The sequence below is a fragment of the Dromaius novaehollandiae genome, chromosome 14 (assembly GCF_036370855.1).
Source record: "Dromaius novaehollandiae isolate bDroNov1 chromosome 14, bDroNov1.hap1, whole genome shotgun sequence".
NCBI classification, from domain to species: Eukaryota; Metazoa; Chordata; class Aves; order Casuariiformes; family Dromaiidae; genus Dromaius; species Dromaius novaehollandiae.
Window position 1 is genome coordinate 2,697,651 of NC_088111.1, and position 14,873 is coordinate 2,712,523.

At 40.9% G+C, this 14,873-nt stretch overlaps 1 protein-coding gene across 1 annotated transcript; it reads right to left on the reverse strand.

The window, feature by feature from the left end:
* On the reverse strand, positions 1–14,268 carry TEKT4 (tektin 4). Its single transcript, XM_026095279.2, has 6 exons — positions 13,600–14,268; positions 6,506–6,576; positions 4,835–4,978; positions 3,711–3,933; positions 2,563–2,717; positions 1–1,006 (listed from the first exon to the last, which is right to left on the reverse strand). Exons 1-6 carry the CDS (start codon positions 14,131–14,133, stop codon positions 790–792), a joined length of 1,344 nt encoding a protein of 447 aa, XP_025951064.1. The 5' UTR covers positions 14,134–14,268; the 3' UTR covers positions 1–789.
* Positions 14,269–14,873: the final 605 nt, after the last annotated feature.

Below are 14,873 nucleotides of genomic sequence, written 5' to 3' on the forward strand. Positions count from 1 at the left end.
TGTTCTCCATTATGAGTAATAGTTCAAACACATGCCTTGCATCCAGGGAAGAGCTGGAACAGATCAAGAGCTCAATTCAATAACCAAGTGCTTAAGTTGAAAGGCATAATTGCTATTCACAAGCTGTTTATGTTTTTTTCTTCTGAAAAAAAAACCAAACTGAATTGATTTGAAAGTTAAAAATCCTTGGACTCATTTTTAGATCAGATAAGCAGGTGTCATGGACTGGGAGTGTTTTTGCCAATAGTCAGATTGTCATCTAACCTGTGCAAACTATTTTTTTCCTAATAATGTTTGAGCAGCTTAAAAGTCTACCCTCTGTTTCCTTGCTAATCATGTGATCTACTGTCAGGCAAGAACTTTTATTGCTCTCATTTCAGGCTGCCTGAATATACCAGAAAGCTAGAAATGTTCCATGTCAATATCCGTATCTCTATATGTCATTATTATTCACAATACATATTATTAAAAACCCAGCCCATTACAGGGAAAAATATATATATACTGTGTGAATTATGCAAATATGATAAAGATACAAATAAAATTCTAGGTGCAATGAATTCACCTTTCAAACAGTCTTTTAAACTGACTGTAAACATCTGCACCCAGTGGAATGAACTTTTAAAGGCAAGACCCAAAGCCAGCCACATTGCACTAACACAGTTTAACACAAATAAAGGAAATGAATAACAAATGCAGTATTTCTATGTATAATTATCCATGTATTTTATATGAAAGATTCTAGACTACACTTTTCTTCCAAACTTTACATGTGTAGTACAAAGATTACTACTGGTAACCTGCTAATTTAAGAACAACAGGGTAGCGTGTGCGATGGGCCATACATTTTTGCCTATCAATAAAAATACTGTTTGTTTTCACAGCTACTTCCTTCTCTAAATTCATCCGTGTGTCTTCCAGGTTCCTCAGAGACTGTTCAGATTCTAGTAGTTTTTTCTTCAAAGACTCAACGGACTCCGTTAGTTCTTCAGCTTCACTGATCAGCCTGAACAGAATTACATAATTAATACAAAATTGAGCAGAAGCCAGTCTGTGTTCCCAAAGACAAATGAACTGTTATGGGAATAAAGATCAACAGCAGTAGAATAATTATGCTCAATAAAAGAAAGTTTGGATCCCCAAAGCATTGAAGAGGACCTGATGAGTACTGGTGACTTTGGACTGCAGGACTCAAGAGCTGTGAATGAGATCCTGCATTCTTAGTTGAAAACACAGTTCATTTTCATATCTTTTGTACAGAAGTCTCCCATAATTTAGATAGTATGAAGAATGCCTTTTGCCACCAAGCACAATGGAACTATCCATCCTCATACACACTCTGCCACTGTGCAGGACGCTTCTATTAAAAATTACAGGGCAGAAATTGCTAGATGAGTCACCCAGTTTGACTGGATCAGCATTTCCTTCAGCCTAGTTTTTTATATCTGTTCAATGGTATAAAACTCAAGTATTAAAGATGATTGCATTATGCCAGATTTATGCCAGTGTACCAGAGATCAGAGCATAGTCTTTACTTTAAAAGCATATAGGCTGTCAATAAGAAAGAAGCACAGCATTTTAATTGAAAGTCTATGGAGGGCTGGGGCTTTACTGAATTCTCTGTCTTTAGAGAATGCACATATTTGCTGGGAAAACAAGACCCATATGTGCTATGGGGAACTGAGTAACCTGAAACTATATAAGCATGGCAATTAAACTCATGCCTATTCAGCAAAGCACTTAAGTTTGTCCTTAAATCCCATTAAAGGCAATGTACATACTAAAAAGCTTGCACAATGATGATTTGCTGAATCAGGACCTAAATGAGTGTGCCTGAGATAGCATAAAGCATTTGGATTAATCATAACTTCTTCCTCAGTATATGAAGAAGAATAGCATATTGACTTTGAATGGTAGGCATTTTTGCTACCAGCATGTTGTAAGCTTTTATCCCCTACTTTTCATAAAGGCAGGAATATATGAAGGAGGAAAATCAATTACAAGGCCTGTAATGAGATCAGAAGTGACAAATGTGACTTTCAAACCTTTAATTTGAAAGGATTTATTGACCTCCAGTTTCAAAATGGATTATTACTGAAAGCCAAACGCCATCAGCCCAAAACTTCGGAGGAATTGAGGATTTTTCTCAGTCTATGGATATGCACAGCCTATTTACATTCTCAGCACTTGAAGCATAATTCGTTCAGTGCATAGTCCACCTTGTGGTAAACTTCCGCTAACAGCAAAGGGGCTGCAAATTACCCACATGCTGTCAAGGTTTTTTAGGCCATCTAAATCAGAAAAGAAACCACAGTTCAGAGGAGAAAGCATGCAGACAAAAGGCAGAGAGAGTTGTGTCTATAGATTTGTCAATACATTAGGTTAAAATGGTATTTTCCTTGCAGTGATTTCAGTCAGTGGAATTATTTCTGACTTAAATATCAGAATCAAGCTTAGTAATAAAGAGCTGAAGGCCATGTGTTGCAAATAACAAGAGCAAAAGCTGTCTAACTGCCCCTGGATAGAATGGACACCTTGGAGGACTTTTTTATTAATCTTTACCTGAATTGTGCTGGATCTCTGCAGAGCTCAACATTGGGCCTAAAAGATCTGTCATACAGCCTTGTTTGAGCAACTTTCATTGGGGCTTCTTTGTCCTTGATAGCTTGTTTGAGAGCAGCAATGTTAGCTTCCTGATCTCCAATCTCCTTAAGTGTCTGAAGAGGATACCCAGGAAAAAGAACTGTTTAATAAAATACACTTGCCTCTGTGTACACTATATACCTATTCATGGTTCTAGTTATAGTTTTGACTTCTTATTTGGCCAGAATATAGGAGAAATAGAAGTACAAAAGTGTTTTTCACCTCCTTATTTCTACTCTTATATTGAGGAGAATGGAGAATCTGATATCTGGTCTAAAAAGAAGCAGAAAATATTTTGCAGTCTGTTCAAAATCTCTTCCAAACCTGCTGATAAGACATCCCGCCTCCATGAATTACTTTTGGTACTGTAAATTATCCAAGAAATTTTTAAGGTATTTTGAATGAGATTAAAAATTGTTGACCTGTTTGAAAATGCACAGATTTCTGGCATTAGTGAAGAATGTAGAAAAAGACAGGAAATGCCAAATCTCTTCTCCCTCATAATCACTGACACACATATAGAAAATAAAGGCTACCTCACCATCATTTCCCAACAGGTGCTAAGGAATGGCTTAATCTTTCCACACTTGCAAATGGACTAACACAGAAGTAGGAGCTGCTCCACAAAGGAGAAGGAACTGAGGCTGAAGAGGCTTCGTGTGCCAGCAGCTGTTGCTGCTGATACTATTGCAGCAAAGCACAGCTGTCTTTCTGTAAGACTGATATCCAGGCTAGCCTGGGAATCCTGGCCCTGGGAATCCTGGCCCAAAGATCATCTCCTTGATCACATGGTTCTAGGCTTTAGTTCAACAAGATGTGCAAGCATGTGTTTAATTGTCTTCATATTTAAATCCATCTCTTACTTAGAGAAGCAGAGCAGAAAGTAGAACAAGCTGAACTGGAGCCTTAATCCATCACTGAGGACTCCTACCAGATACTAAGCTGATAGAAAATACTGTTCTATACCTGACATGGGCTGGGAAGTTTTTCCTAGAGGATAATTCTACTGTGATTTTCTCAGAAGAGGTTATCACACCGTTAGCCAGCATTCCAAAAGGAACACTTACATTTTTCAAATGATACTCTAGTTTGTGTTTTGCCTCTTCCAACTCCTCACAGCGCTTGCCAAAAGCCTCATTAACAGCAGCACACTGCGTCCGCAGGTCCTCAGATACATCATGAAGAATATTGTCAATCAAGGCACGAAGATTGATAGAAGCCAGTTTTTCTCGTTCTGCCCTATAAATGTTGTCATGACTGAACTTTGCCCATGTCTCTGGTGTTGAGGCACTGCAAGAAGAGGGGAGTGGTTTAAAAATAGATTTTCTCCTTTGTTCAAGTTGCGTTTAAGAAGACAATCTGAAGCTGGTTCTCCTCCTGCAAAAGTTTTGTCAACCACTATTTCTTTCTTTCTTTTTTGTTTCTTTTGCTATCTTGTAGGCTGTCTAGTGTTACCATGAAGGAAGGAGAATATAAAAATTTGTTTTAAAAGTAATAAACACTCATTCACACAGTGGCTTCTGAGGGAAGTAATGCATCTGAGGTTCCTTCCCTTTAGCTCATATAACTGAGGACAGTATACAGATACTAACTACAAGCATAAGCACTGTTAAGTCACCAGCAAATAAAAAAAAAAAAAGCATGAACATATTTAAGCTTTACAGTCTATGTAAACTTCAAAACAAAGAGAAACAGGATATCTGGTTATACTTTGCCATGTTGAGCAGCAGAAGAAACTACATAGCTCTTGGGACACTGTGTCATGTGAATATTGCCCAAAAGGGAAGGGTAAAGCAGCAAGATTCATTGCAAGTAATAGTAATCCTCTCTGTGTACAGGAAGCAGGGCTTGTCTTTCCTGAAAGAATGGCATGCTTGGTGATGTCAAATGGTAAATCTCAATAGGATTTAGATTATTCTTCAAAAGTATACAGTCAATTATTTCAGGGAAAAATTTCTACAAACTCAGTCTGCATCTAGCGGCCATACTTTGCCATCAGTGGAGCTCCATGCTGAGGCAGAAGCATTACCATTGCTATCCACGTTGCTATTTTAAAGCTGTGACATTATACGTCCAAAGGAGCTGCAATCACACCTTTAATTCAGAGCAGCATTATGGCTTTCACTGACATAAAGGACATATTACACCTCACCGGGATTATTGGCAGAGGATAATAACAGGAAGTGCTCACCTCTCTTCAAACTTCACTGAGCCGGGATGGAACTGGATGTTGGTACTCTGGTTACTGTATCGTCCACATTTATCGTCAACGTTGTACGTTTCAACTTTGTCTGACCAGTCCATTTCACAAACCTCTTTGTGATCTCGATTTAATCTAAAAAGGTCATTATTATCACACATTTCCAGTGGAAAACAATACAACTCTGTAAAACTGTCACAGCCATTTACGAAGCGAGGCTCCAAGCCTTGGTCTGTCAAAGAACACTAAATAAACCTTCCTTTTTGTCTTGCAAATCCTAACCAAACTCTCTCCCACAACCACCTGCTAGGAGGAAAGGGAGTCTAATGTGTTAACCACTGGCCTAGACCTTCAGTTCTGTCCTGTGCTTACTGAAGGCTTAGAGCTCTTACAGCCTGAGATAGAGGAGTTGTTGGACCTCGGATTTTACAGATGAATCCTAAAACAAAGAGGATTTTTCAATAGTGGCTACAGCTGCAGTTATGATGGGGAGGAGAGGAAGGGAATTTCCCCAATAGAACACTCTTCCCATCATATGACATCAGAGAGTGCTAGTGGGGGACCCATCCTCCCCTTTCCCTAGTATATTGGTCCTGGCACTATTTGAGACCTCCATAAAATCACCCTGTGTCATTCTCTGAGCCCCCCTACCTAGCCTTCCAAAGAGGGTAGCACGATTTGTCCTTGGAAAATACAAGAACAGTGACACTCAGTATTAAAGTTGCTGCCTTGATCTCAATTGAATGAGTCACACTTCACCTGATTAATTAGAATGACTTCAAGTTACAGAAAACCGTGGGTCTTTATCAACTGTTAACAGCAGATGTCACTATCACCTAAGGAATTAAAAAGACTCAGCTAGCCAAAGGTGGTACAAAAATGATCTTAAAAGTATTACTCACAAAAAGCGAAGCCTAAACTCAGTAGATTACTCTTGTACTGTAACTGAGCTACTTTAAATTATTATGCTTTTATAGACATTCTTTATGAAAAACAATATTTTTATTTTATCTGGTAGAATATCACAAATGGGAACAATTAAAAACGAAAAACCGTAAGATACCAAGGTTTCTATCAGTTAATTCCATCATGTCGATTCACCTTAGAATTCAGTTAACATCTTCTTTTTGAAGGGTTCATTATAAATTAAAAGCAAATATTCCTTTTGAAATGCAATGAACATTCATACTGATATGGAAGCTGGAGTGAGGTTTCATATTTTATGTTCATACTGACATCTGGCAGCAAAAAGCTCAGGTCAAAGAGGTCTTTCAGTCAGACAAATTGTTGTAAAATATCATAGAGTACTATATCAGACAGTGCCACAAGATAGGTGTAGTGATTTCCAGATACTATTTTTATTGTGCTTAAGTTTAGTGTTGGACAATTGCAGAACTGTATACACATACATGAAATCAGCACTGAAAATGTAAAGTAATATACTGGAAATTACAAAAAGGCATGTCTCTTCTCTTACCTTATCTTACTTGATAATCCTCAAGTCTTATCACTGAGTACCTCTTTTCAAGTTTAAATGCAATTCATACGGCTCTTAAGCCTTGTATTGATATAAACTTCATCCACTGAGCATTGTACTCCTTTACATCAGGAATTATTTGCCGATATAAATTAACTACTAATGAATAGTGAAAAACAACTTACCGCATCTGGTTACCAGCTTGCATCAAAGTTCTCTTCAGAAGTTCCTGGATATTTCTGATAAGTTCAGCTTCCTAGATAGAAACATTGAGACTTCTATGATACCAGTGCAGAGCTTTAGAGCTTGCAGAGCTGTTTGATTTCAATGGTTGTGGATAAATAGTTAAATCTTCCACTCATTACCCACCCTTACCCTATCATTGCAAGACAAGATCTTCTTAGGAGTTAGCAAATACTGAGGAAACTCAGGTATAAGTCTAAAAAGTCAGTAAGACTTGAAATACCTCTAAAGCCTGAGGTTCATTATTTTCATGTTACATGTGTATTCCACAAAACAGCTATGTTCTGCCAGATTAAACAGAATATTTGAATTTCTTGCGTAGCCTTGAAGTAGGAAAAAAATGAGGCTACAATGCCATGCTCCACAGGAGACGGGAGTCACTGCCTTGTGCAGAAACAAGGTGCTGTTTTGAAACTGTGCAGGACACTGGTTCCCCTGAAAGCATAAACTCAGAAGTCAGAGGCTGCTGCCTTGCACAGGGACCTGATACAGCAGATCAGCTCCTCTGGCAAGACACTGGCCTCCAGAACCTGCTGAGTCCTTGCAGAAGTTGCTACTCTATGATTTAAACAGTAATTGTCTTCTTCAACAGGTATAGGAAAGCCATCCTAAGATAAACCTGACGACATTTACAGCTTCAGTTTTTTTTATTAAACCAATTTACTCCAGAACTCATTTTGCCTCTGATGATGGACAGTCAAGGGCTATGGAATTATTTCATATACATAATGTTGTATGAGGGGTTCATTTTTCTTTCAATTGCAAAGGGTGCACTGGTCAAAATCATAAAGCTTTGCCTTACCTTGATAATGCAACTGGTGTCTGAAGTATTAGCAGAAATGTTCATTTCAACACGATCAAACCAAAAAGGCCACACTTTCTAATAATTTCTTATTGAACAAAAAGTATCTATTGCGTATCCTTGACTGTAATAAAATTGCTTGAGGAATGAACTATCAATGCCTCATGAAGTAACTTTACTGACCTGGAGATTATAAATTGTCACATATAAGCCAGTCCAGCAAGCTTTGTTTTTTTTTCTTATTATGTAAGGGAATTTAGTGTTTGAGGCTCAGATATTAAAAACAGCTATTGTATATGAAAAGCTCCTAATTAATCTGGATGTTGCTCAGCCATGACAGTCACACAATGACAACAAAGGGAGTATATACTTGCTAATAAACCTTATTCCCAAAACTCTGCTCGCACTTTGTGGTCCTTGTACTGTTTTTGACAAATAAATGAATGAATATGTCACTGCAATGTTGGTTTCTCCATCATAACAAACCAACAAGGAGCAAAAGAAAGACCACTTTACTCTAAATGGAAAAGGACAATTGTGATTGGAAAAAAAATACTATTTTTAAGACTCTAAAAGAGCAGAGCTAAGATAAATACATAGTTGAAGGTATCATTTTACAAACTGTAAATAAGAACACTAAGACTCACTTTCTGCAGAGAGGAAGTATTACGAGTATTACAGTTGTCAAAATAAAAATTCAAAAGGATTTGAAAGGGTTAGAGAGATCCAGCACTTGAAATTATATCTATAGTAATTGACACTATTTTCTCTTGGATAGTCAGTCTCCATGTAAATAAAGAGGCAACCATTTTCCTGTGACTAATGTGCAATTTAGTTGCACAATTTTAAATGAGAAAACCCTTCCTTTGGTTAAACAGTGCAAAAATAAAGACTGCCCTTGTTGAATGACCTAATATAAAACTTAAAGGTGCATTCCACATTGAGGAGATACATAATCAAGTATGACATTTAAGACTGAAAGTACAGTTATCATAATCAATAGCAGTCTAAGACTAGTCAGAGTGTGGGAGCACACAGAGGCGTAAATAACAATGAATTTTGGACACTGATCTACTAAATGATTTCTCATAGCCTTTAGAGCAGTCCCAAAGGCAGACGGTATGGCTGGGAGGAGCTGTGGCACGAGGCTGAAGATGAAGATCCTTTGCGCTGGGATGTGCAGTCCCTGCCACACTGTTGGGCCCCGCAGTACCATGCAGGCAGCTGGCAAATCACGGCTGTGGCTGGCTCGCAGGGCGCCGGAGGGAGACAGGCATAGATCAGCTCTGCATAAATGCCTGACGTTTCGCCTTACCTGCAGAGGAGTAGGAGGCAGGAATCTCATACTCCTTGGGGGAGACTTATAAAATGCTATGTTTGCTCTTTTACATTTTCTTCGCAGAGTAAATTCCATCAACATCCACAGCAGAGAAATCTGCAGCCTGGAGTACAGCTCTCCTGGACCTCGTGATTTCAGCCCTAAAAATGTGGCTGACTCCACATGAAAAGACACGGGAGGCGGCCTGTGTTTTAGCAAGTGGCAGAATATATGACCCTTGTTTAGTCTGTGCACAAAACTGTACTAGCAATTCATTTGAAGACCCAGTACACATTAAGAGAAGAAAAGAATATCAGTGAGTCCTAATAACTAGCAGTATCTCTATGATTCAGAAGAAGATATTAACTTAGATTTTCATTTTTTCAGTTCATGATAGGACTCGGTGGACCAAATGTCTTTTTCTTTCCTTAATTTTCCCAAATATGTCTTCCTGTGTTGTCTATTAAAATGAAATACTGTGAATCTGAAGTGATCTTGGCTTGTTTTCAGTTGTCTTACCAACAGTTAATAATAATAAACCTCTTTGTTGTCATAAATGATTGTCAATTAAAAGTGGAGGGAACATTTTATAGTTTAGCATGGCATTTATTTTATTACAGTATTTAATGTTTATAGTGCAAAAGTTGGATTCTTCTCAAATCTAATGATAAATCCATCTCAATTCATGACTTTATGCGTGTCTAACTAATGGTTCAAAGAGGAATCCGTAAGAATTTTTAAGAGCAGATGTCTGTGCCTTCTGTGAATTTATAGATTCAGTTTTTTGCAGATTTTCTTTTTGCATCTGTAACTTGCAGATGTCAGCAAAGTCTGAGTACATCACCCAGTGTCAGAATGATAAAATGAAAGAGCAGCTAAGAGGAACTGGTAAAACGCCGTGTCCAGTTTAGATGATAGGATGTGAGAGAGGCTGTGCAATTCCCCTTGATTACAAATACAGCTGCATCCATCCATCAGTAGCAGCATGATATCAAATGTCCCACACAGTAGTGTAGGAAATGAAACCGAACTAGCTTGCAGATCTCACTGGATTTAGGCCTCCAAGCAGAGTGTGACAGGAAGACTGTTATTTATTACAGCTGGGAGTGAAAGTAGATAGTCTTCAAATTTTCACCCTGGTGACTGGCCTTCTTCCTACTGAACTGCATGGTCTCCTCGTGTCATTTGGAAAGTCCACGATCTGCAGATGTCAAAAACAAGCACTAAGTTCTTCACTGAGCTGTCTGTGTACAGGCCTGTCTTACTGAGCGCAAGTTCACTGGGCAAAGCTACAGATCACGGTGCTTGGAAATGGTTTTCTATTGATTTCTTTGCCCCATTATTGTATTTGGCAGGAATACATACAACTGTATCCTTTCTCCACTTTTCTAAACTTTAATTTTTATACAGTTGACAGGATCTTGGCTAATGCCAACATCAGAGAATAGCTGTGGCTGACTTCATTGTTGAAGTAAATGCACAACAAATCAACACTGAGTCAAATACAGTCCTGGGGTAAAAAAAAAAAAGGCATAAATTTAACTACATCTGCTTACAGCAGGGTCATATCTGGCACCCAGTTAATGAATTCAGACACTGGATATGTGGAAATAACCTTGGCATGCAGAATGTACATAGCTGAAACATGATTTATTGACAGTATACCATCATGTGGCAAGTCCTGCACTAGTGCTTACATTATAAATGTGAAATATGCGCACAAATACTAAACTGTCATTAAACTGACGCAAAGGGGATTCAGAAGAGATGTCATAGGGGTTCTGAGAGTCAAAGACCTCAAACAAAACAGATGTATGTATTGCTTTTTCTGAGCTCAGCTGTTTCCGATGCCGCAGCCTGAAGAAATAAAGCAATTCTACTTAGGAGATTTTATCTTCTCGTTAGTCATCAAAGATTCTTCTTCTAGGAAGAACAGTTGTGTACTTCAGCTTATTTTTATTAACTGGAACTGCATTAAGAAAAGGTTAATATGCTGTTAAATATAGTCAATGAAGTTCTGAATAATGGCTGATTTTGCTATGCATTTGAGGAGCTTTCACTTTAAATACCTTCATCCCTCATTGCAGCAGTGGCTAAATAGTAGTGGTATGTGTCAAATAGGTGATCTAAGTGCAACTGCATGCTGCAAAGCAAACAGGAGAACTGAGCTGAAACCAAAACTCCTTAAGAGAAAAAGATGGTGTACCAAAATATATGAAACTCCCAAATTTTCTCTGGGGGATATATAAAACTTTCATCAGAGATACTTCTGCTTTCTTTGTGAGTCATCTGAAATGGTTACTACTGAACGGATAATGAAAGTTCAATTACATGAAGCGATTCCTCACTTCTTGCATAGATGTATTTGCTGCTGTCTCTTTAAATGTCATCTGCCGGGGGCTGCCGAAAGGTGCTTATCTTGGCAGGGTGCTCTGGGAACAGGGAAATGTTCTTTATTGCTGCAGAAAGCCAAAAGCAGCAATAAAACCTATGTCCTGTGAAAAGGCCACCAACCTGCCAGACTGTTCCAAGACTAAATAAAAGGTAGTCCCTTGCCCAGACACGCTTTTCCCCAGCAGCAGATTTCCCTGTGCACCTACCCATGGGAGCAGGCAGGAGCACAGCAAAGATACCAATGAATGAAGCTGATGCAAGCCTGGGCTGCTAGCAGGAGAGGAAGAATTTCAAATGAATGAAAATATCTTGAATATAAAATAAGAGTGTAGTTAAAACCTTCTGTGCAAGGGAAAGGATGTCTGTTTCCTCATGCAGCTGACTTTTGGAATTAATGTTTCTTCTTTTTCTCAGTTTCTGCATGGGAAGAGAATAAATTACTCCTGCTCTCCTTTGCATTTCCGAAGAAGGGTGGAGAAACAGTTGAACAGTTCCGTCATTTATTTTCTTGAGAGAGTTAAGATTGGAAAGTGACTGGAAAGGGAAGCGGCATTCAGAAAAAAATATGTAACTACTCTAGTAATAAAACTTGAATAACTCCTTCAAATAAGCAAATGAGCATATAGCTACCAGTGAACCAGGCCATTAACTTTGAAATCTGAGCAGTGAACAGTCAGAATTCACGGAAGAGCAGCTTTCAGTGTCAAGAATTATTACTCAGTTTTAGAAAGAGAAAGAAATACAAGGTACAGTTTGATTTCTTGTAGTGAAAGAGAGGTACAGAGCATAGCTGCAGCTTAAAAAGCTAGCAAAACCATAGAGGGCACATTTTAAAATCTATTTGCAAATATTTGTGCTGTAAAATCTATTGCACTGTAAAAATGTGAGGAGTTTCCTCTCATATTATGTACTAGTCTTCCTTCTTTCTGAATTGCAAAGGTCATTGGCATAGCAACAAAATCTTCATTTCTCAAGAGTCCATCTGCTGCTGGTATACACGCCTCATCTGAACTCACATCATTCTTTTTTGATGACATCCCACTTGGCCGTTGATGCTCTGTTGTCACAAGCAGAGAACCACAATTTCAGGTGAAGAATTAGAAGCAGCAGCAGATAGACTTAACAACGAACAAACTATTCTCTGGAACAGAGATCGGGAAGAAAGAAATACAGGAGGCAAAACCTGCCAGAAAACGATTTTTTCTTGTAAATCTGCCTTCACAAACTTCTCTAAAATATCAACAACTGATAAAAATAATTTCATTTTTTGTAATCTGAGTATAATTTTTTCTACAGTTCACAAAGCAGACTAGTACTGCACTGAAATATCCTGCACACTAATTCACATTTTTACATTATTGACTAGAATGATCTCTTAAATATTGACTACAATTCAGCATTATTCCCATTAAAAATATTGCCCAAGCACTATCATCTGATCAAGTATGAAAGCCACTTCCATATTTTTTTAATAACTAGTATTAACTGTCTGGTTTTATCAGTAACTCATCATGAATCAACTTTCACAATATTTTGGAGTCTGCAGGCAAATGATCATTAATCCATTTGTTGGATACTAGAATATGTATCATTCAAGAATGAAAAATGACCCAGAATCCATTCTCTGTAACATCTGCAACCACAATTACTACATCAACTTTGAAGGCAATCTACATGCAATTTGGATCTCAATAACAGATAACAAAGAGTCTGCTGGTGTGAAGAGTCCTCTATGGGAAGAAAAGGGTGAAGAAAATTTCAGGAGAGTATCAGGTTTGTTGAAGTCACACTGTCAAAAGTACCATCTGTCTGTGCCTTGGACAGCTGGCCTGGAGCTGTCATCTCATGCAGGTGTCACACAACTACACTGTCCTGTTCTGAGAGCCATGCTGCTGTCCCTACAGTATGATTAAAATGATGGTTTGTGCTGTGACACTATAGTTTAGTGTTAGATCACCACCTTGTTGTGAACCTTGGCAAGACTACAGCGTCTGACTCATTAGTAAAAGGTTAGGACAGAGACTACCAGATTCGGCCTGCATGAGCATGGAAACAGGCAAGCAGCCCTGTGTTTCAGTGCTGCTGAATACCATGTTCGAGGGGTATTACATTTTTTAAGCGACACCTGCAGAGAGCACAGGACTTTACTCCGAGTGGAGGATGAACATGTCTAATGCCAGAACAAGATGACCAGTGTGGTTCAGGAAACCTCTATTTTGATTTTGTTTGGATCCAGTCTGAGAAAAGATCCTCAAACTGGAGATGTCCTTTAGTTACACCCATATGATTTTAAATACTTTTAAAATACTGGAAGCATTTTAAATAAGCTTTCCCAAACTTATGAGTGACGGACAGAGTCCAGACTGGCAGGGAGGGGAACTAGGCCCCTGTGCATTGTTGGAACTGACCTCCACAAGCTGCCACCTGCTCAGTTATCATCTACAGACCATCCTCTTCACCATTTTAGAGACCAGGACAGCTCTAAGACAGGTCTGCGAGCAATCCTTAACATCCCTCCTCACCTTCAGCAACTCTATCTCCACCTGGTCGCGAACCAGGTCCGGGTGCTGCCGCCTCTCCCGACACTGCAGGTTGTCAGTGGCGATGGCGTAGGGCACCTCAGTGGCGTCGAGCGCCCTTTCCAGCCGCCCCTTCTGGGCCGCCAGCAGCCCGGTCTCGGCGATGAGCTGCTCTATCTCCTTCTGCAGCTCGGCCTTCCAGAAGTGAATGTCCTGCAGGCGCTGGCCCAGGGCGGCCGTGGACTCCTGCTGGGCGCGCTGGGCCGCGGCGGCGGTGCACTGGGCCAGGCCACGGGCCTCGAGCCGGCAGCGCTCGGCCTGCTCGCAGTCGACGGAGGCCTCCTGGGCCCGGGCGTGGTTGTGCTCGTGCCACTCCTGCGGCAGGTACTTGGCGGTGCGGAAGCCGGCCGTGGCCAGGCCGCAGGAGGAGTGGGGCCCCGTGTTCAGTGCCACCTCGGCTGCCTTCATGGGCAGCTGGGAGGCCGGTACCGCCTGCGGCGCGGGCTCCTTGGTCAGCAGCGCCCCGGCCTCCGCCATGGCTCCCCAGGGGCCTCCCTCAGTGCAGGCCGCGTCCTCCCGTCGCCGCGGCAACGGCAGCAGCCAATGAGGACACGGGTCCCCCTCGGCCAAGGGAAACCCGAGGAGGCAGAGGGGCACCCGCCCACCCCTGGTTACCAGGACAACGGCAGCCACCAATCAGAGCGCGCATCAGCCCTCAGGGAGCATTGGATAGGACATGCCAGCTGCCTGCCCCGCCTCCAAGCTGCTTGTTGCTATGGTGACAGTGCCACCCAATGGGGAAGGAGCAGGGGTTCAAGGGTCAGCGCCCTGTAGAGGGGGCGGTGTTATGGCGGAGCCAAGTAGGCCTGGCAGCCTTGGGGCCTCTGGGCTGAAAACACTGTTTCCCACCAAATTAAACAGCCCCTGCCGCAGGGCCGCTTCATGCCCCCTCCCCACAGTTCAGACTCGCAGTAACAGAGTCAAGCTGTGCTCCAGCGTGACACCATTACACCCAGCCGTAAGGAGAGCGCTCGTCAGGAAACGAGGCGACGGCTCGCAGACGCACGTCTCCGCAGCGTGACGCCCCGCCAGCGTGGCCGTGCTCTCCCGGGCATTGGCCCGGCCGGCTGCTTCCCCCGGTGTCACGCTAACCGCACGGAAAACAGCACGTCCTCGCTGAAATCCTCTGAATTATAATCCCAATAAAACGGCGTTGTTCCAGGGCAGCTAGAGCAGATGCCGTGATGAACATCCTCTCAAAGGCCTGCGTGCTTCGT